The following is a 17,824-nucleotide window of genomic DNA, read 5'->3' as shown; positions in this document are numbered from 1 at the left end:
AAACCACTTCCAGTGGAGTGATGACGGGTGGAAAATGGCTCAAGAGGAAATGGAAACAGAGCAAATGAACACGGCAAATGCAGACAGCTCTTTTGAAGAACTGACTTTCCGAAGAAGGGACGAGAAATACGGTGATAACTGGAGGAGGCGTGAGGTTAAGGAAAGGAAGCACGACTTCTGTTTAAAATGAGAACTGCTGGGTGGTTTTTTTTTTTTTTTTTTTTCCAAATGAGTGTTGCAGTGTTACAGTGAAGAGGAAACGTTAGTGATGCAGAAGAGAGGGGGACTATTGGGCACAAGAATGACTATTTAAATTTATACAACAAGTACCACTGAAGTGTGATACAAAAATAAGAGAGTAATAAGTATTAAGTTCAGTTATATGTATCTTGTAATCTTGATGACTTAACATTGCTACATTTTTTTTATCAGAAATTCAGTCATTCAGAATTTTTTGCATTTGAGTGCCTTCTATGTAGTAGGCATTATTTTAGTCATAGGAGTTGAGCTCCTAGCTTCTGTTTTTCCCTAAATTAGCTTACAGTCTAGAAGAGGAAATAAATACATCTCTATAGCAGATGCAGGAAGTGTGATATAAATTGCTTTTGAATGTGGAGGAGGTGGTTGCTGTTTTAAAACTGGGGATGGTGACATGCATCATAACATAGCGTGGCCTTAATAGTTCCACGTCTGACTCTGAATTATTAGTGTGTGCTTACTACCTATATACACATTCATATGTTCCGAACATATTTGAAGTGACTCTGCAAGAAGAAGAGAGATCTTGGATACTTCAGAAATTTGACACCTTAAAACTGGGAATTAATGTACTCTCTAGCAAAGAGACTTCTGAGAGTTCAGCTGTGTGCCCATGAAGTCAGCTGGGACTTCAAGCACAGGGGGTGGGGGTGGGGGGGATGCCACAGAAAATTCAGCTATTTTTAAAGTTAAAAATATATGTATAAACACTTAACTTTTTAATATTAACACTGAAACATCGAGTAATCGATAGACTACACAAAATGGCCCATAGAAGAATTAGTGCACATAGGTATTTTTATTTTTTAACTTCTTTAAAATAATTTTTAAAGAATTAGTTTTTTCTAAAATTCTTTAAAATACTTTTTAAGACAATTTGGCCATAGTCCACAACTGGTTACGTGAAACAAAATAACAACGAATTATAACTGGGTTATTAAAGTGTTTGTTTAGAATGATTGTATTTTGAATTTTAGGTTCTTATTTCTATAATCTTATTGTATTCTATTATTTTTGTCCGTTTTTCACTTTTCTTTTTTTTCTTTTTGGGAATAGGGAGCTTCCCTACTGTTGATGCTGAAAACTTACCTTAGTGAAGATATATTTCAACATGCCATTATTCTTTACCTGCATAATCATAGCTATACATCCATTCACAGTGATGACCTGTGGGATAGTTTTAACGAGGTAAGTGACCTGGATATTTTATTTAGCTCTTGAAGTAAGAAGAGAGGGGTTCTTGTATTTAATATTTTTGTCAGGTATGTAAATAAGCTATGGTATCAAGGACAGTTTTTAAGAGAAAGAGGAATGGAACTTAGTGTATAAATGTTTATGAGTAAAAGCACAGAATTAAAAGTCATGAAATGGAAGTACTAGGCTTAATTGCCAAAAATAAAAAAATTGCATGAGGCCTTATATAAGCACCTTTAGTCTATATCTTAATCTCTATTCCTACCTTGTAGGAAAGTTCTCTTTTCTAATGTTTTTGCCGTTTTTCTGCCTTCATTCGTGAATTTTTTGCTCTATACTTTGCCCTGTGACTCTTCCTGTCTTTGGTGGCCATACGCCACTAAAGTGTTACAGATGACATGTCACAGTCTGGCGACCATAGCTGAGTTCTGCCCTCAGATCATTTTGCTGCTTGGATTTGGTTGTGCCTACAGATTCTAACAAGTAGTGTCATTAGTTAGAAGCTATGCTTTGTAACAGTGCCTGAACGCAGCTTGCATCACACGCACACATGCTGACTGCGTAGCCTTGATAAGCCTTTGAATTTGTTACCCTCATCGAGATCAATGGTTTTTCATGTTTTGGAAGATCACAGACGTATCTGAACATTTGATGAAAGTTATAGACATATTCGCCCCAAAATCCACAAAGATGCAAGATGTCACACACAGTTTCAGTGTTTTCTGGATTCTGGGTGAAGAACCCCTGCTCTGAAGCTTTTCCGTATGCTCTCTCTGCTTCCTTGCTTTATCTGAAATTTGGTACCTTCTAGTTAGTTGTTAACCCTTTTCCCAGAAGATATATCTTCCCTACTCTCTCAGTTCTCTTTGAGAAGAAGGATCAGTCCTTATCACCTAAGAGTTGCTTCTAAATGATCGTTTTTCTTCTTATCATGTAGTAGTATTTCAACTGAAAGCCACATTATTTACTCTGTACTCAATGTATTATCTCCTGCCAGTTAGAATATATTTCTGCCTTCGTCACTGACTTCAGCTTTTGCATCATGGTGCTTTCCTATCCTGACCTAGCCCCTAATATTATCCTCACATGTTTCAGCATCAGCATCAAATTATGCACTGGCCTCTTCATTTCAGTTCTGTTTCAAAGACCCAGAAGTGCCTTGCTTTGGGGCAGTTTTGTTTTCTTCCCAACCCCTTGTCCAGAAAGAAATAGATCAGAGCCATTGAACATGTAAGGTTAGTATCACAGTGCATTTAGAAAGATTTGCTCCATCCTTTCTGGCTTTAAATAAGTAGGTGTATGTCAACTGAGGTAAGGCCAGTCACAGTGGCATGATATTACCAAATGATTGTACCATTTTAAGTGCTTGATGATTTGAGTTGCTTGCAATTCAAATCCATATGTAATTTAGAAAAATAATTTCAATCATAAATTTAACTCACCGGCTTCAAAAATTGCTTCTTAATCATTGATACCAGATGTCTTAGGGACAGTAAGCTTTAGAGGGCCTGTGAACCTCTGACACTGGGTTCTAGATTTTATAGATCAATTCATGTATTTTGTGGGGAAGGGACTATGTGTCTAGGAAAAAGTTCACCACTGTTTTCTAGAGAGACCTAAAAGTCTGGGCAGCCGACCTGTTTATATTTCACTCCTCTGCAGCAGCTGCTGCTCCCATTCTAGGGCCCTCCCACAGGATGAGCTCTTAAAAAGATGAGCTTTACCACTTGTAATGGACTTCCCTGGTGGCTCAGATGGTAAAGAATCTGCCTGCAATGCAGGAGACCTGGGTTTGATCCCTGGGTTGGGAAGATTCCCTTAGAGAAGGAAACAGCTACCCACTCCAGTATTCTGGCCTAGAGAATTCCACGGACTGTACAGTCCATGGGGTCGCAGAGAGTCAGACACGACTCCAGTAACTTTCACTTTCACGCCATTTTGTAAAAGCAGAGGGTCTGGGGAATAAAGAGAACTCTGGATCTACCTGACTAACAGGAATAAAAGTAGTGTTTCTAATTTCTCGCCTATGTATCCTTAGGCAAACCTTCTAAACAGTAGTATTGTGACCTGAAAGAGTGCTTATCCCTTCTTAGGGATTTTAATGTACCTATAGTTGGTGTATAGCATCTGTGCTGCCTTTTTCAACATATTCTGCCTCTCTCACTCTCTTTAGTTTTCATTTATTTCTAGTCCAGGTTACTTTCTTTTTAGCAATTGCTCATTTACCTAGAGTAGAAATATAAATTCAACTCAGCATGGGTGCATTGTGGTAGGGAAAGAGGGAAAGATACTATAAACTTTTTAGACTCTTTATCTCTGAGAAAAATAATCTATTCTTCTTTCCGTAGTTCACAAACAAAACACTAGATGTAAAGAAAATGATGAGAACCTGGACCCTGCAGAAAGGATTTCCTTTAGTGACTGTTCAGAGAAAAGGAAAACAAATTCTGGTACAACAGGAAAGATTCTGTTTGAACGTTAAGCCTGAAATTCAGCCTTCAGATGCAAGGTGAGAACCCACTGTCTCTCCTGCTATCTCTTTAATGCCAAAAAAGGGCAGTGCCAAAGAACATGCAGACTACTGTACAGCTGCACTCACTTCACATGCTAGTAAGGTGATGCTCCAAATCCTTCAAGCTAGGTTTCAGCAGTACACGAACCGAGAACTTCCAGATGAACGAGCTGCGTTTAGAAAACGTGGAAGATCCAGAGATCAAATTGCCAATATTCATCGGATCATAGAGAAGAAAAGGAAATTCCAGAAAAACATCTACTTCTGCTTCACTGACTACATGAAAGCCTTTGACTGAATCACAACAAACTGTGAAAATTCTTAAGAGATGGGAATACCAGACCACCTTTCCTGTCTCCTGAGAAACCTATATGCAGGTCAAGAAGCAACAGTTAGAACCTTAAATGGAAAAACCAACTGGTTCAAAATTGGGAAAGGAGTACAACAATGCTGTATATTGTTGCCTTGTTTATTTAATTTATATGCAGAATACGTTGCCTGAAATGCCAGGCTAAAGGAATCAAGATTAGTGGTGGAAATATCAACAACTTTATATATGCAGATGACACCATTCTAATGGCAGAAAGTGGAGAGGAACTAAAGAGCCTCTTGATGGGGGTGAAAGGGGAGAGTGAAAAAGCTGGCTTAAAATTCAACATTCAAAAAATTAAGATCATGGCACCTGCTCCCATCACTTCATGGCAAATAGATAGGGCAAATGTGGAAGCAGTGACAGATTTTATTTTCTTGGGCTCCAAAATCACTGTGGATGGGGACTGCAGCCATGAAATTAAAAAAAAAAAAAAAAAAAACACTTGCTCCTTGGAGGGAAAGCTATGACAATGCTAGATAGCATATTAAAAAGCAAAGACATTTACTTTGCTGACCAAGGTCCATATAGTCAAAGCTTTGGTTTTTACAGTAGTCATGTATAGATGTGAGAGTTGGACCATAAAGAAGGCTGAGCACCAAAAAAATTGGTTTTTGAACTGTGGTGTTGGAAAAGACTCTTGAGAGTCCCTTGGACAGCAAAGAGATCAAACCAGTCCATCGTAAAGGAAATCAGTCCTGAATATTCATTGGAAGGACTAATACTGAAGCCGAAGCTCCATTACTTTGGCCACCTAATGCAAAGAGCTAACTCATTGGAAAAGACCCTGATGCCAGGAAAGATTGAAAGCAGAAGGAGTAGGGGGCAACAGAGGACGAGATGGTTAGAGAGCATCACTACCTCAATGGACATGAGCAAACTCCAGGAGACAGCGAAGGACAGGGAAGCCTGGTGTGCTGCCGTCCACGGGGTCACAGTCAGATACAACCTAGTGACTGGACAGCAACAACAGATCTCTTTTGCACCCTCAGGTTAGAGTGTTTTTAAATGTATTGTGATCATAAGTTCTTAGAAAACCTAACAAGGTTATACCTTTCTCGAAATAACTCGAAAAATCTCACCTTCCTGGCAAAGAAGAAACCACTCAACAAAGTATGTGTAACTGACTGAACTATTGGAAAGAGTTAATAATCTTCCAGTGTTTTCTTTTTATTACAGCTCTCTGTGGCATATTCCACTATCCTACATCACTGATGGAAAAAATTACTCAAAGCATCGATCAGTATCTTTATTGGACAAGAAATCAGGTTTGACTCTTTTAACACTTTTCTGATAAATTAGAAACAGCATATTTTCTAAAAATCTTAACCAGGCAGCAGAGAGGAGATGACACTTTCCAGTGTGCACAGCTATGAGCTGGTTCTATGAGACACCTACAGAAAGTGTGGCTAAAGTGAGATTGATTCTGTACGCAATATCATACATTAAACTGGTCTTTCTTAATCACGCGAAATAAGGTCTGAAAAACCGCACTGAATATGCTAGCAGTTGCTGTAGAAAATAGCAAATGCTGTGTTTTTGTATTCACGATAACCATTTTATGTTACAGAGTAACAAGTAGAAGATGAGTTTCCAAAGGATACTCTGCTGTCCACTCTCTATGGGTTGGGCTGGGCCCACTACTTTTTTATAAGCACCCTAGATGATTCTTAGGCATGGCAGAGGTTGATTCATGATGCAGAGTTGTAGTAAATAGTTACTACAAGATGTCCTGTAGACATAGTATACGTTTCTTGATAATGAGAAAATAGGACTAGAAAGTATGGTTGTGGAGGGTGATAATAAAATGTACAGATTGTATATGCAGACCCACAAGGGGTCTATAAAAAGAAACTGAAATGTAGTTTCTGACCATCTGTTAAATACCACCAAGTGCCACGCCGTGTAGCATCTTAATTTACATCCTGAAAACATGAGGCTCTTGCGTTCTGCAGGACTTGTTAGTGGTACTTGAGATTCATGGAAAGGGAAGATTTCTTGTTTGAATTTGGATCTGGTGTTCAGCCCTCTATCGTTGAGAGGGAAGTATAGCTTAGTGACGATACGACTTTGGAGCCAGGTTGCTTGGTTCAGTCATACGATTTTAGGTGAGCTATATGACCTCTCTGAGTCTCTTTTCCTAAGCTGAATGGAGAGAGTAATTGTACTAAAGTTACAGTGTTATGATTTAGTTCATTTAGTTCACATTAGGATTTAGTTCATTTATATGAAGCACCTAGAATAATGCCTGGCACTTGTCATGTGCTATAGAAGTGTTGGTTATCATTATTAATGTTACTAATGAAAAAAATAATTTTAAAGCGTAACATATCCACATTACGTAAAATCCAGAAGATGGAAAACAAAGTTTATTACTCTCGTAACTATTCTGATGACTATTTCTTTCTAGTAATTTTTTTTAAATAGTTTTTTACTTGGGTTGATGCTGTGTACATGTGATTTTTGTATTAATATTTTAACTTTCACTAATTGACTTATTCTTTAATTACTGCTGGACACTTGATTTACCACTTGGTTCTATTTTAAAAATGCCTCAATAAAATCTGAGTTTTTGAATGCTTTCCCATTATATGAACTTTTCATAAGAATGCTTCTCAAAAATGATGGCTGTGTTACCTTTTGTGGTTTAATGCATATTCCCAGTTGCCCTTCTTTTGTGTGATAATAACTTACAAGGCCAATTGAACTATATGAGCATACCAGTTGCATTTCGGTCTAACTGGAGTGTTACAGTAATTATTTAAAACATTAAGCACAACTGATGATGTCATCATATCTTTGATTAACACAGCATAGCTGGAGGTGCAAGAAATTGCTGCCTTCTCTGATTAAAAACAAAACCTCATACTTTCAGTGGGCCTTGCAAGCAGTCTCTGACCTAAGAGAGAACAAATAATCCCATCTTGTATTTTTGAAAGGGACCAAAACAGAAATTTTGCGAACCTCTCAATAGTATATATGTTTTTGGTGGTATCAGAAATAACCAGACAATAAGAAATCTGCTTTTATTAGCCTTTTACTCTTTTGGGTCAGTTGGTAGGTCAGCTTTTTAAGTCAGACCCCAAAGTCATGCCCGTGTTTTCCTGCTGTAACCTTTTCTTTCTAAGCACTGTCTTCTTCCACTGCACAAAAATTGTATCAGCAGCTCAAGCACGCTGTGCTGCCTCCTGTCTCCGGGCCTTTGCACATGCTGTTTTCTGTCCTGGAAGAGCACTCTTGTCTCTTTTGACTCCCTGGTTTAATTCCTGTTCACTCTTCAGATCTCAGCTCATCCACTGCTTGTTCTAAGGGGCACTCCCTCATCCCAAGACAGGTTATATGCCTCCCTTATGTGTTTTAATGATATTTTCTACTTTTAATATACTCTGGTTGTTTAGTCCCTAAGTCATGTCTGACTCTTTCTCAACCCCAGGGACTGTAGCCCGCCAGGCTCTTCTGTCTGTGGGATTTCCGAGGCAAGAATCCTGGAATGGGTTGCCATTTCCTTCTTCAGGGGATCTTCCTGACTCAGGGATGGAACTCTAATCTCCACATTGGTAGGCAGATTCTTTACAACTGAGCCGCTTACTTATATCTGTCCCCACAGGAGATGTATCCCCCTATTGAAAGTGGATATCTTAGTTCCACAAGTCACTTTTGCAGTGCTGGCACCCTGTAGGCACATAAAAACTTATTGAATAAATACATTTTAGTTTATAATGGAGTGACTCAAATGTCACTGTAAAAAGCTCTAGGAGCGGAGCGTTCAAAGCTTGGTGAAAGGGCAACTTCTGTTTCTCCGCATTTGAAAATATTCTTAGTAAAGGAGAATTTGTGACATGCACTATAATGTGGCCAGTTTAATCTAGAGGGGGAACTGAGGCAATGTATGACGAAAGCAGTGTCGGCCACTTCCTCTCCTCAGCCGTGCTGTTTACCTTTCCTGGCAGTTCAGGTTTTGAAAGTCCACACTGCACATGTCTGTCCTTAGAAATGGTGTTTGACCCTGAGAACAGTTGAGTCTTCTTGGTTCCTGATGCTCCTGTGAAGAGCCAGTTTTGGTTTCACTGAATTTTAGTCTTCTCTTTTCTCAGAAGAAATGTAGCACAGACGGTGACACAGAGGCTTATTTTATGCCCTTATGACATTGGTACAATGTGTTAACTTGGTGGTCTGTTAAATCCGTAGTCTATTTCCGTGAGTTCTAATACCAGGGTTTCTGGGTTAGTCCCTTAGTTCAGTAAGATGTAGAAGTTGTATGTGGTCAATATTTTGGTCACTTTTTTCCCACGTCCACGGATTTTGAATGGTTAATAGTTTTTGTGCATAAGAAGGGCTGAAATGGGACTGTTTTTCTAAACCACCTGTTGAGGAAATTACACCAAAGTGTCTCCTTGTTCCATCTCTTCCTTCCTCTCCCCCACCCTGACCTCTCTCTCTCTCCCATTTTATTTTCAAACCTAACCTCTTTCGCTAGAGGACATTTTTATATTAAATCTACCTTGGAGCATTCATGTTTCTAGAAGGACATCACTGCACCATAAACATTTTTCTGAAACTAAAGGACATGGCACTGAAATGAAAGGCAGTTGAAAAAAGGGAGGAAGGGCATGTGATAGGATAGGATATTGATCACGCACCTTTACCCCTGATGAAACAAAGGGGAAGGGGTGGGAGAGAAAGGAGTGCTTCTGAACAGGAGGGGATATAGTTCAACTGTGTGTATCATGCTAGCTTTCTGGAGCAAGCCATACAGGGAATTTTTCAGCTTTGTAGTAAAAACATGTCTTTTTTTGTTTCTGTGCTTTAATGTTTCTTTATAAAACAGTAGTTGAGTTTCATAACTCATTGACAAGTGTTTTTTTTAATCACTATTAGATTACTTAATCTGGGCTTCTGCCATTTAACATCGGAGTTACTCTTTTTTTACTGCTCAATGGACTGTGAAAATTGAACTGTTAATCTGTTAATGATTATAATAAATTAAAAACATATGAGAGTAGCTTCATCCACATTTGAGCTGCAAGATGTAGATACCTCCCTTGTGTGCAAAGCGGGTTTTTTTTTCTTGATACCTGTGGTTTTAAGGTCCTCTATTGTGAATCATTCAGAAGACCTGAAGAGACTAATACGTTGATTCTTTAAATGATAACTCTCCTCTCTAAGCTTTTGGCTGCACCGCTTCATATTCTGTCATCAAAATGACAGTAATAATTTCAAGTACGCTCCCAGCTGTGTTCCTCCTCTCTGCCATCTGGACTTGGCTAGGTTTACAAGATAGCGAGTTGCTTATCATCCAAGAGACTCTGTATTTCAATATTTTCCTATTTCCATCCAATGGGAAAATTGCCATGCTTATCATTCCTTGCCTCCTGTTTTGGGAAAGGGGGATTTGAAGCTCTTCGGTTCTTTTTCCCAAGGTCCTTTATTGATAAAAGCCCTGTAGGAAATGGTTTGGTGACCTAGAGAGTGTTGATATTTTTGCATTAGCTACTGATAAAGTTAATTTCATTAGTCGTAGCTTTGTTAAAAATATATCCACTTGGAGCAGCTACTCTTACCAATGCAAATGTTCCTTAGAACTGTATTCTGCTTTAGAAAAGGAATAAACCCGATTAATGTGATTAATCTATTCCATCTGTTGCTATATCAGCAATAAAACAAATTAGTATAAATTTTTTTAATGAAAAAGACTGATTATCTGATACGTCATGTTAAGACATGATCAGAACATAAATCTTTACATCTTAAAAATCTTTGACAGTCTCAGAATTAGAGTAACTAAGGTATTAAGAAAATCTGATAAATTTAAATAATTCATGCTTTTGAAGTTAATCAGTCCTAGATTTCAGGTACTAAAAGGTTTAGATGTGTTTCCAAAGCATTTTATGTTTAAAAACCCTCATATATAATTATTATGATAGTAAAAATTTTAAAACAGCCTAAATATTTCCAAGTAGAAGATGGGTTAAACTGTGGTATGTCCCAAAATAAAATATCCTTAAGATTTTGAATCCTGCATATCAAGGCAGTGGGAAAATGGCAGGAAATGGAATCTGATATGTGAAAAAGCAGCATAATATAATGTGTGAAATAATGTACATGGATCCAGTATATTAAATATTAATTCAGTTAAAATGTGTATAGGAAAAATCTCGGTAGGAAATATACCCATGATGCTTTTATTGTTTGAGTTTAATTGATTTTTCTTTACTCCCCTTTTATCTTTTAATTTAAAAACTGTATTCCCCACTTTAAAGTGGGGAAGAAAACTTACATCATAAACAGCTGCAAACCTTATTTAGATTTGTTTGAAACCACTTACCATAACGTAATTGTTTTGTTTATTCATTCATTAATGCACCAAATATCTCTTGAGTACCTACTAGGAACATTGTTCTAGGTCCTGAGAGATTAGCAGTAAACAAAGTAATGCTCATGGGATTATAGTCTAATAAATATTAAACCTTAAGATGCTTAGAAGCATACCCTTAACTATTGTTTTAAATTCACATCTTCATTGCCAACTTTAAAGGACGTTTCCTGGTTAGTAATTTTAAAGGTTGCAGTCAACTTTTGTATTAATATTTTTAAGGTTGCCTTTTTTTAGCTTCTTATTAATCACATATTAATTGAAGTCATTCCATATAAATTTTAGCAATTCTGTCGGCATTAAAATGTAATGGTAGGGGTTCACAAAGTACGTTATCAGCTTTCTATTATTTTAACTCATTATTTCTTATTTGTGCCTAATGAGACATCTGTCCTTCCCTAATGTTTATTTTGCTATCTTTGAATTATGTGACTTTTTAAAATGGCTTCGTGTGTCCTTTCTTAGGCTGTTAACATAACCAAAGACAAAAGGCTGAGAGGGAACACATTTTATATGCTAATAGATCATTTCCTTACTGTCTGCCCTGCGCCACACCCTGCACACACTCCCAGTGTGAACTTGGGAGCCAGTTGTGTGCATGTATGCCATGCACACTTTCTCTCTGGGCCTTGAACACTTACGAGTCCCTCTTTACCTGGCTCACAATACCTATATATCCTGAAGTCTCAACGGTGATGTCATTTCTCCCAAGAAATCTCTCCTAACCTTCCCTCAGGGCTGAAGCACTTCTACCCTGTTCTCCTACAGAACGCCACGTTTTCTTTTTCCATCGACAACGTGTGTATGGCACCCTACTCACCTGGTCACGATGGGTTGTAGGATCCAGGAGAGCAGGCACATGTACCTTGTTTACCATTAAATAAAGACTTGTTAAGTGAATAGGTGGTGATCTTTGGTAACATGAACATGACTGCCCTGGGAGGCAGACATTTAGTTTCTCGGTAGAAATAATATAAGTATTTTTAAATATAAAATAATAATATATAATATTATTGTATTATTTATTATATCATAATATTAATATATAAAATAATAATATAATATTTTTAAATATAAAAATAATACCATATTAACTTTGAAACACAGTATTCATTTAATGCTTTTCTTTGCCTAACCTCTCTCTCTCTCATTTTGTGGTCTGTGTTAGGTGTCATCAATCTCACAGAAGAAGTGCAGTGGATCAAGGTCAACACCAACATGACTGGCTATTACATTGTCCATTACGCAGATGACAACTGGGAAGCGCTGATCAAACAGCTGAAAATAAATCCTTATGTGCTGAGCGACAAAGATCGAGCCAACCTCATCAACAACATCTTTGAACTTGCAGGGTAGCGTATGCTTGGCTTGGGTCTAATTTTGTTTCTTTTTTTTTTTGAAATAAGTGTTCTTGAGGAAAAGGACATTTAAGAAAAGCAATTGAAAAGAACTAGCATGTATTGCCTGGTAGGTATAATTCATTTCGGAGAACTGAGAAGATAGAAGACATATCCCTTGTCTATCTAGAAACATCAGCACAAGCATATTGAACAGTTATATAATAAGATTTAAATCATGTTTCAAGACTGTAGATACTGACAAGCACGACACATAAATTTGCTGAATAAATGGATACAGAAGTTCAGGATTTGCTTTACTCACGAGAAAATTCTTTTCAAGAAGCCAGTGTTTTCAGCGTAAAGCTTAGTGCTCATGTATTGGTATGAGACATGTCTTGAGAGCTGGCATACCACTCACCTCCCCAGCTGCCCCCAAGCTACACAAGCCCAGAATGGCAGTGACCTCATGTACCAATGTCCTCTGAAGAGGAAGATCACCGACTTAGGTCGTCAGTGGGTCTAGACACACAAAGAAAAGAAAGAAAGTGAAGTCACTCGGTTGGTTGTGTCTGACTCTTTGCGACTCTATGGACTCTAGCCCACCAGACTCCTCTGTCCATGGGATTCTCCAGCCCAGAATACTGGAGTAGTTAGCCTTTCCCTTCTCCAGGGGACCTTCCTCACCCAGGGATCGAACCCGGGTCTCCCACATTGCGGGCAGACGCTTTAGCCTCTGAGCCACCAGGGAAGCCCAAGGAACAAGGAAGCCCAAGCACCAGGGAACACTCAAATGCATTCCTTCTGATGGCTCTTGACCTTCCTGTTACATGGTGACCTCACACCATCTCAGCCATTGATGTTGTGATTTCTGTCAAGTGGTTAATTTTTTAAAGGTGTGCACTATAAATTCACAGTGGCCCTCGCCTGAACAAGTTTGACAAAATTCCCATACAAATAACAAGTTACTTTCTAATTCAAATCCTCTTTCTGCCATCTGATCAATATAAGTAACTAATGATAAGTAAAATTGGCACGCTTCATCATTTCTCATCTAAAATGTTACGATACTTTTCCTGAATTGGTAGCAGTTTACAGGTGACTTATAGAACGAAGAACTGAGCTGTTGCTCATCTTTCTCCTGAAAGGCGTCTTTAACCTTGAGTTGCACACGTGAAGTTAATCAAAGGTATTTAGTCTAATTTTACAGAATATTGGGCTTCTCTGGTGGCTCAGATGGTTAAAGAATCTGCTTGCAATGCAGGAGACCTGGGTTTGATTCCTGGGTTGGAAAGATCCCCTGGAGAAGGGAACAGCTACCCACTCCAGTATTCTTGCCTGGATAATTCCATGGACAGAGGAGCCTGGCAGACTACAGTCCACAGGGTTGCAAAGAGTCAGACACTTTGCAACTTTCACTTGACTTCACTGAAGACTATGGAGCCATAGGATACCTACCACTCAAAGCTTAAATTTTAGGTCTTCAGGATTCCCGCTCCCCCATCTAGCCATAGTTTCTCTCTCGGCATGCATACTTTTTTGGCATATTTACTTTTCTGGCATATTTACTTTCTTTGTTCTTTTACCCATTAGCCTAGGCAAGGTGTCTCTTCAGAGAGCTTTCGATCTGATTGATTATCTTAGAAATGAGACCTACACTGCACCCATCTCTGAAGCCCTGTTCCAGACAGAACTCATCTATAACCTCCTTGACAAACTCGGGCACGTGGATCTGGCCTCAAGACTGGTGGTAAGTCTGCCTTTTGCCAAGTTGTCTTTGTTGCTTGCCTTTACTGTTGTTATTCATGTGCCGTTCAGCAGTCACAGACTGAAAAAGCAGTTATATTCCATTTTCATCACTCTCCTGGTGCTGAAATCTTAGCTTTGAATCAACATGTCATTTCTCACCATGAGGAGCTGATAAAGGATGAGCATGACGTATTCTTGTCTGAATATCAAAGTATATAGACTTCTGACACTGCTGTCAAAATGAGGTCACATGAAAAGAAAAATTTCTCTATCCAACTCTTGGTTTATTTTCATATAATAAATGCTTGGAATAGGCCTTTTTGCAAAGTAGGGCTCCCCATTCATTTCCTGGTGGTCATTATAAAATGACAACTATGTTTGTACTGGGACTATTCGGTTTTGGGGGTCCTCACTGATAACTGTCTTATTAAGGGTGGTGATGCTGGTTAATATAAGTTTCTTTGCAAAGCATTACCGGTTTTGGAGACTGTTTTACCTTTTTTAAAACCAATTGCCTGGTCTTAACAGTTGTTATTTTAGACACTTTTGGTATTAAATTTTCACTGTGTATTTAAAAGCTTGAGAAGGAGTGACGAATTCTTTGTCTTATCTAATTCTCTGAGTCACATTCAGACAACAAGGTTTGCTTTGCCAACCAGTCAGGTTTTCCAAAGAGCAGGCAAAAGGCAGCTTTCAGGAAAAAGGTGATGGGCCAGGAATTAGAATAAGTCTTTTAGAACTTTGGCATCCTCACTGGTAAAAAGAAGGGGCTAGATTGCACCTTAAAAAAAGAAAATCCTCTTTTCTGCTGTCCTACTGTGCATCCCCTGTAATTCTCAGTGATGGGGAGGGAGTACAGGGCAGGGGGCCATACAGAGCTTGAAAAGCCCCTTCCTTACAAGTTTCTGATCTGACCTGCAAGGAGCCACCCCCGCTCCCTACCCATAAGTGAGATGCTTCAGTTAGATGATTTCTGAGGCATCATCTGATTACTAAGATTTTTGTCATTCTTCTATTTCATAAGGCTTTCAACTTCCAACCTTAATAAAAACCAGCGCCTGGAATGTGACCTGGCCCATAGTGACACTCAGTGAATGTGGGCTGAATGAGTGAGTGGAACATACAAGAGCAAGTGCACTTCAGCGCTTACTGTACCCTGCACACCCTGCTTAGTGCTTAATGCAGATAACCTTGTTTAACTCGCACACAGCAGCAGATTTCTACCCTCATTAACACAGATGAGGAGACTGAATGACTTCTCCAAAGTCAACTTGCCTTGTGAATGATGAAGCTGAAGACTCAGGCCCAGATCGCTTTCACGCCAGACCCTCCTCTTTGTGTTACAAGGCCGTATTTTCATGTGTTCTAGCTTGTCATCTATCAGAGGATACCCTTTTATTGGAAGAATCAAAGCTGCTTCTTGCTATATTTTCCCCTTTTTTACACTGATATTTTAAATTAAAACAGTTTGAAGGCTTGCTAAACTTCATGATGGCATAAGTCCCTCTTCTGTCTCTCTCCATTAATGTGTTGAGGGCCTGGTGTCAGGAGGCATTTGATAGTTAATTCAGGCTGGCTATGTGCTGAAAGCTCAGATGCTGAACTCAATTCTAGCAGTTAGATCTTTTGAATATCTTCCTGCTGTGGCACTCAGCTAACTCTGCATCTTCATCTCAAATGATGATTTCCAGTTTGCCGGGCAAGTATGTGTTGACTCAGGACGTGGTGGAACGTACCAGTCCGTGAGACTGGTGGTTAGAGAATCGGAACAGGAGGCTTAGTGTGTGTTTATGAGACCTTTTACCATTGTACGTCTTCAAGCACTTGACTGGCATGACAGTTAAAAGTTATGATGAATTAAAAGTTATGACAGTTAAAAGTCATGATGGCTTTAATTCAGGAACAAGAAATTCTGTCTCTAAAATTCTTGTTCTGATCTTAGGGCATTCGAATAGGATCAAAATTCTCAAGATATGAAATTTGACCCACTGTAGATGAGATTGGAATGGCAGAACCTTCTGAGACCTTGGATCCAATCATCAGTAGTAGTTGTGATTAAGACTGATGACAGATTAATGTTTTAAGTTAGTGTCCTGAGAGCATTGTGTGCATTTATTGGTCATTTTGTTATTTAGGCTACACAGACCCGTGTAACACACATTACCTATATATCACATTTTGTGATGTCTGCTCTAATATGTGATGGCTGGAGTCTGGAGGCATATTTGAATTGTGTCAAATTGTTCACATCTGATACTAAAATCTGATCTCAGCCATATTCCTGTTTCATCACTTATAACTCTCGTTCTTTTACATATGAGGAACTGGTGGGATAAACCTTTTGTAATAAAAGTTGACACTTCACTTTTAAGCAGCTCAGCTGACCCAAGAAAGAACTCCCTGGGAACATCAGTGTAAAATTAAAGCAGTAAATCAAAATGTAATAAATAACATAAGGGCCAGCATCCTGCCCTGTTTTATTTTTAAAGTCATCCTGTGTCATTGTTGTTGCATTTTACTGCATGTACATGCATTGTATGACTCATCAATTTATTCCCTCTCCCTACCATCTTCACTTTATGAAATCAGAGGATTGAATTCTGATACCTAATGGGTTTAGATTTCAAAAAATTAATGTAGAATAATGAAAAAACAGGTTGAATTTTACTTATAAAAGGGAAAGATGATTTGAAGCACTTTCTGTGGTCTATTACATTAAAATAACCTCGATTACTTACAAAAATATTGAAATTATTGAAATATTGAATAAATTGAAATATTGAATTACTTACAAAATATTGAAATTTTTAATTGAAATTTATAATTGAAATTTTCTAAAAACAGAACTATTATTTTTTAAATAAAGTCATTTATGTTATCATTTGATTTTTTTTTTTTTTTTTGGCTGCACTGCATAGCTTGCCGGACCTTAGTTCCCCAATCGGGGCTCAAATCTGGGGTCTGGCAGTGAAAGTGTTGAATCCAAGCCATTGGACCACCAGGGAATTCCCCTGAAATATATTTAAAAATCAACAGTTTGGGGACTTCCCCTTGACTCTTGGGTATGGGCCTTAAGTAAGAAAGTTACACCCCATAACTGCAAAGGAGTAAATGCCCAGGAATTGGCTACAGCATCACTTGAGGTTTCCCTCGCTTCCAGAATTTTGAAGTGCCGTTTTCCCCACTGCTTTCTTTGTTTTAGTATAAACTCTCAAGAGTGGTTGCCATTTTTCTCCACTAAGTTGTTGTTGTTGTTAATGGTTTTGCAAGTACGGGGGGTTTCTTTTTTGTGTCTCATTCTAACTTTGTTTCTGTTTGACAGTTATGAGTAGCTTGTCACTCTTTCATTTGTCATAATGCCATCATGATGCCCGGAGAAGGCAACGGCACCCCACTCCAGTACTCTTGCCTGGAAAATCCATGGATGGAGGAGCCTGGTGGGCTGCCGTTTATGGGGTCGCGAGGAGTCAGACACGACAGAGCGACTTCACTTTCACTTTTCACTTTCATGCACTGGAGAAGGAAATGGCAACCCACTCCAGTGTTCTTGCCTGGAGAATCCCAGGGATGGGGGAGCCTGGTGAGCTGGTGTCTGTGGGGTCGCACAGAGTCGGGTACAACTGAAGCGACTTAGCAGCAGCAGCAGCATCGTGATGCCACTGAGGTCAGGCCAGCGGAAGACAGCGTGTGCGGTACAGTCACGGGCACGCTGCAGGGGTGCCCACACTGCTGTTAGCTTCCGTGCACCATCAGTCAGCGTGGCAAGTAGCCTTTCCCACCACTTCACACCCTCCCGTGACTGCAAGCCTGCGCTCATTCCACAGGGCATCTGTTCGCTGTTTCATTGCCTTTGAAACAAGCAAACAGAAGGGAGTTGACCTGTTATTACAAACTTCGCATCCTTCTTCTTATACGGAGGCTTTTTTCAAAACCACTCTCATAGTCAGCTCCACAAGAGACTTACTCAGACCTCAGAGAAAGGTCTGCTGAGAAAAAAGGCCTCAGCAATTTAAAACTTTGCTACTAGGATT

General features: G+C 38.9%; 1 protein-coding gene across 3 annotated transcripts in view; it reads left to right on the top strand.

Annotated features, from left to right (window-relative positions):
• Window positions 1-17,824, top strand: part of LNPEP (leucyl and cystinyl aminopeptidase) — a 102,530-nt gene that overhangs the window by 68,408 nt on the left and 16,298 nt on the right. For all 3 annotated transcript variants that reach the window (XR_003511724.1, XR_003511723.1, XM_027545543.1), the window contains exons 9-13: window positions 1,315-1,446; window positions 3,801-3,961; window positions 5,514-5,602; window positions 11,876-12,059; window positions 13,638-13,794. Coding sequence is in view for 1 of the 3 variants with exons in the window: in XM_027545543.1 (XP_027401344.1) it covers window positions 1,315-1,446; window positions 3,801-3,961; window positions 5,514-5,602; window positions 11,876-12,059; window positions 13,638-13,794 (723 nt within the window). In the remaining 2 variants the exon portion in view is untranslated. The remainder of the gene's footprint in view (window positions 1-1,314; window positions 1,447-3,800; window positions 3,962-5,513; window positions 5,603-11,875; window positions 12,060-13,637; window positions 13,795-17,824) is intronic.

Source organism: Bos indicus x Bos taurus, chromosome 7 (genome assembly GCF_003369695.1).
Source record: "Bos indicus x Bos taurus breed Angus x Brahman F1 hybrid chromosome 7, Bos_hybrid_MaternalHap_v2.0, whole genome shotgun sequence".
Taxonomy (NCBI): domain Eukaryota; kingdom Metazoa; phylum Chordata; class Mammalia; order Artiodactyla; family Bovidae; genus Bos; species Bos indicus x Bos taurus.
Note: the sequence above shows the minus strand (reverse complement) of the source record. Positions and strands in the feature narration are given on the sequence as shown.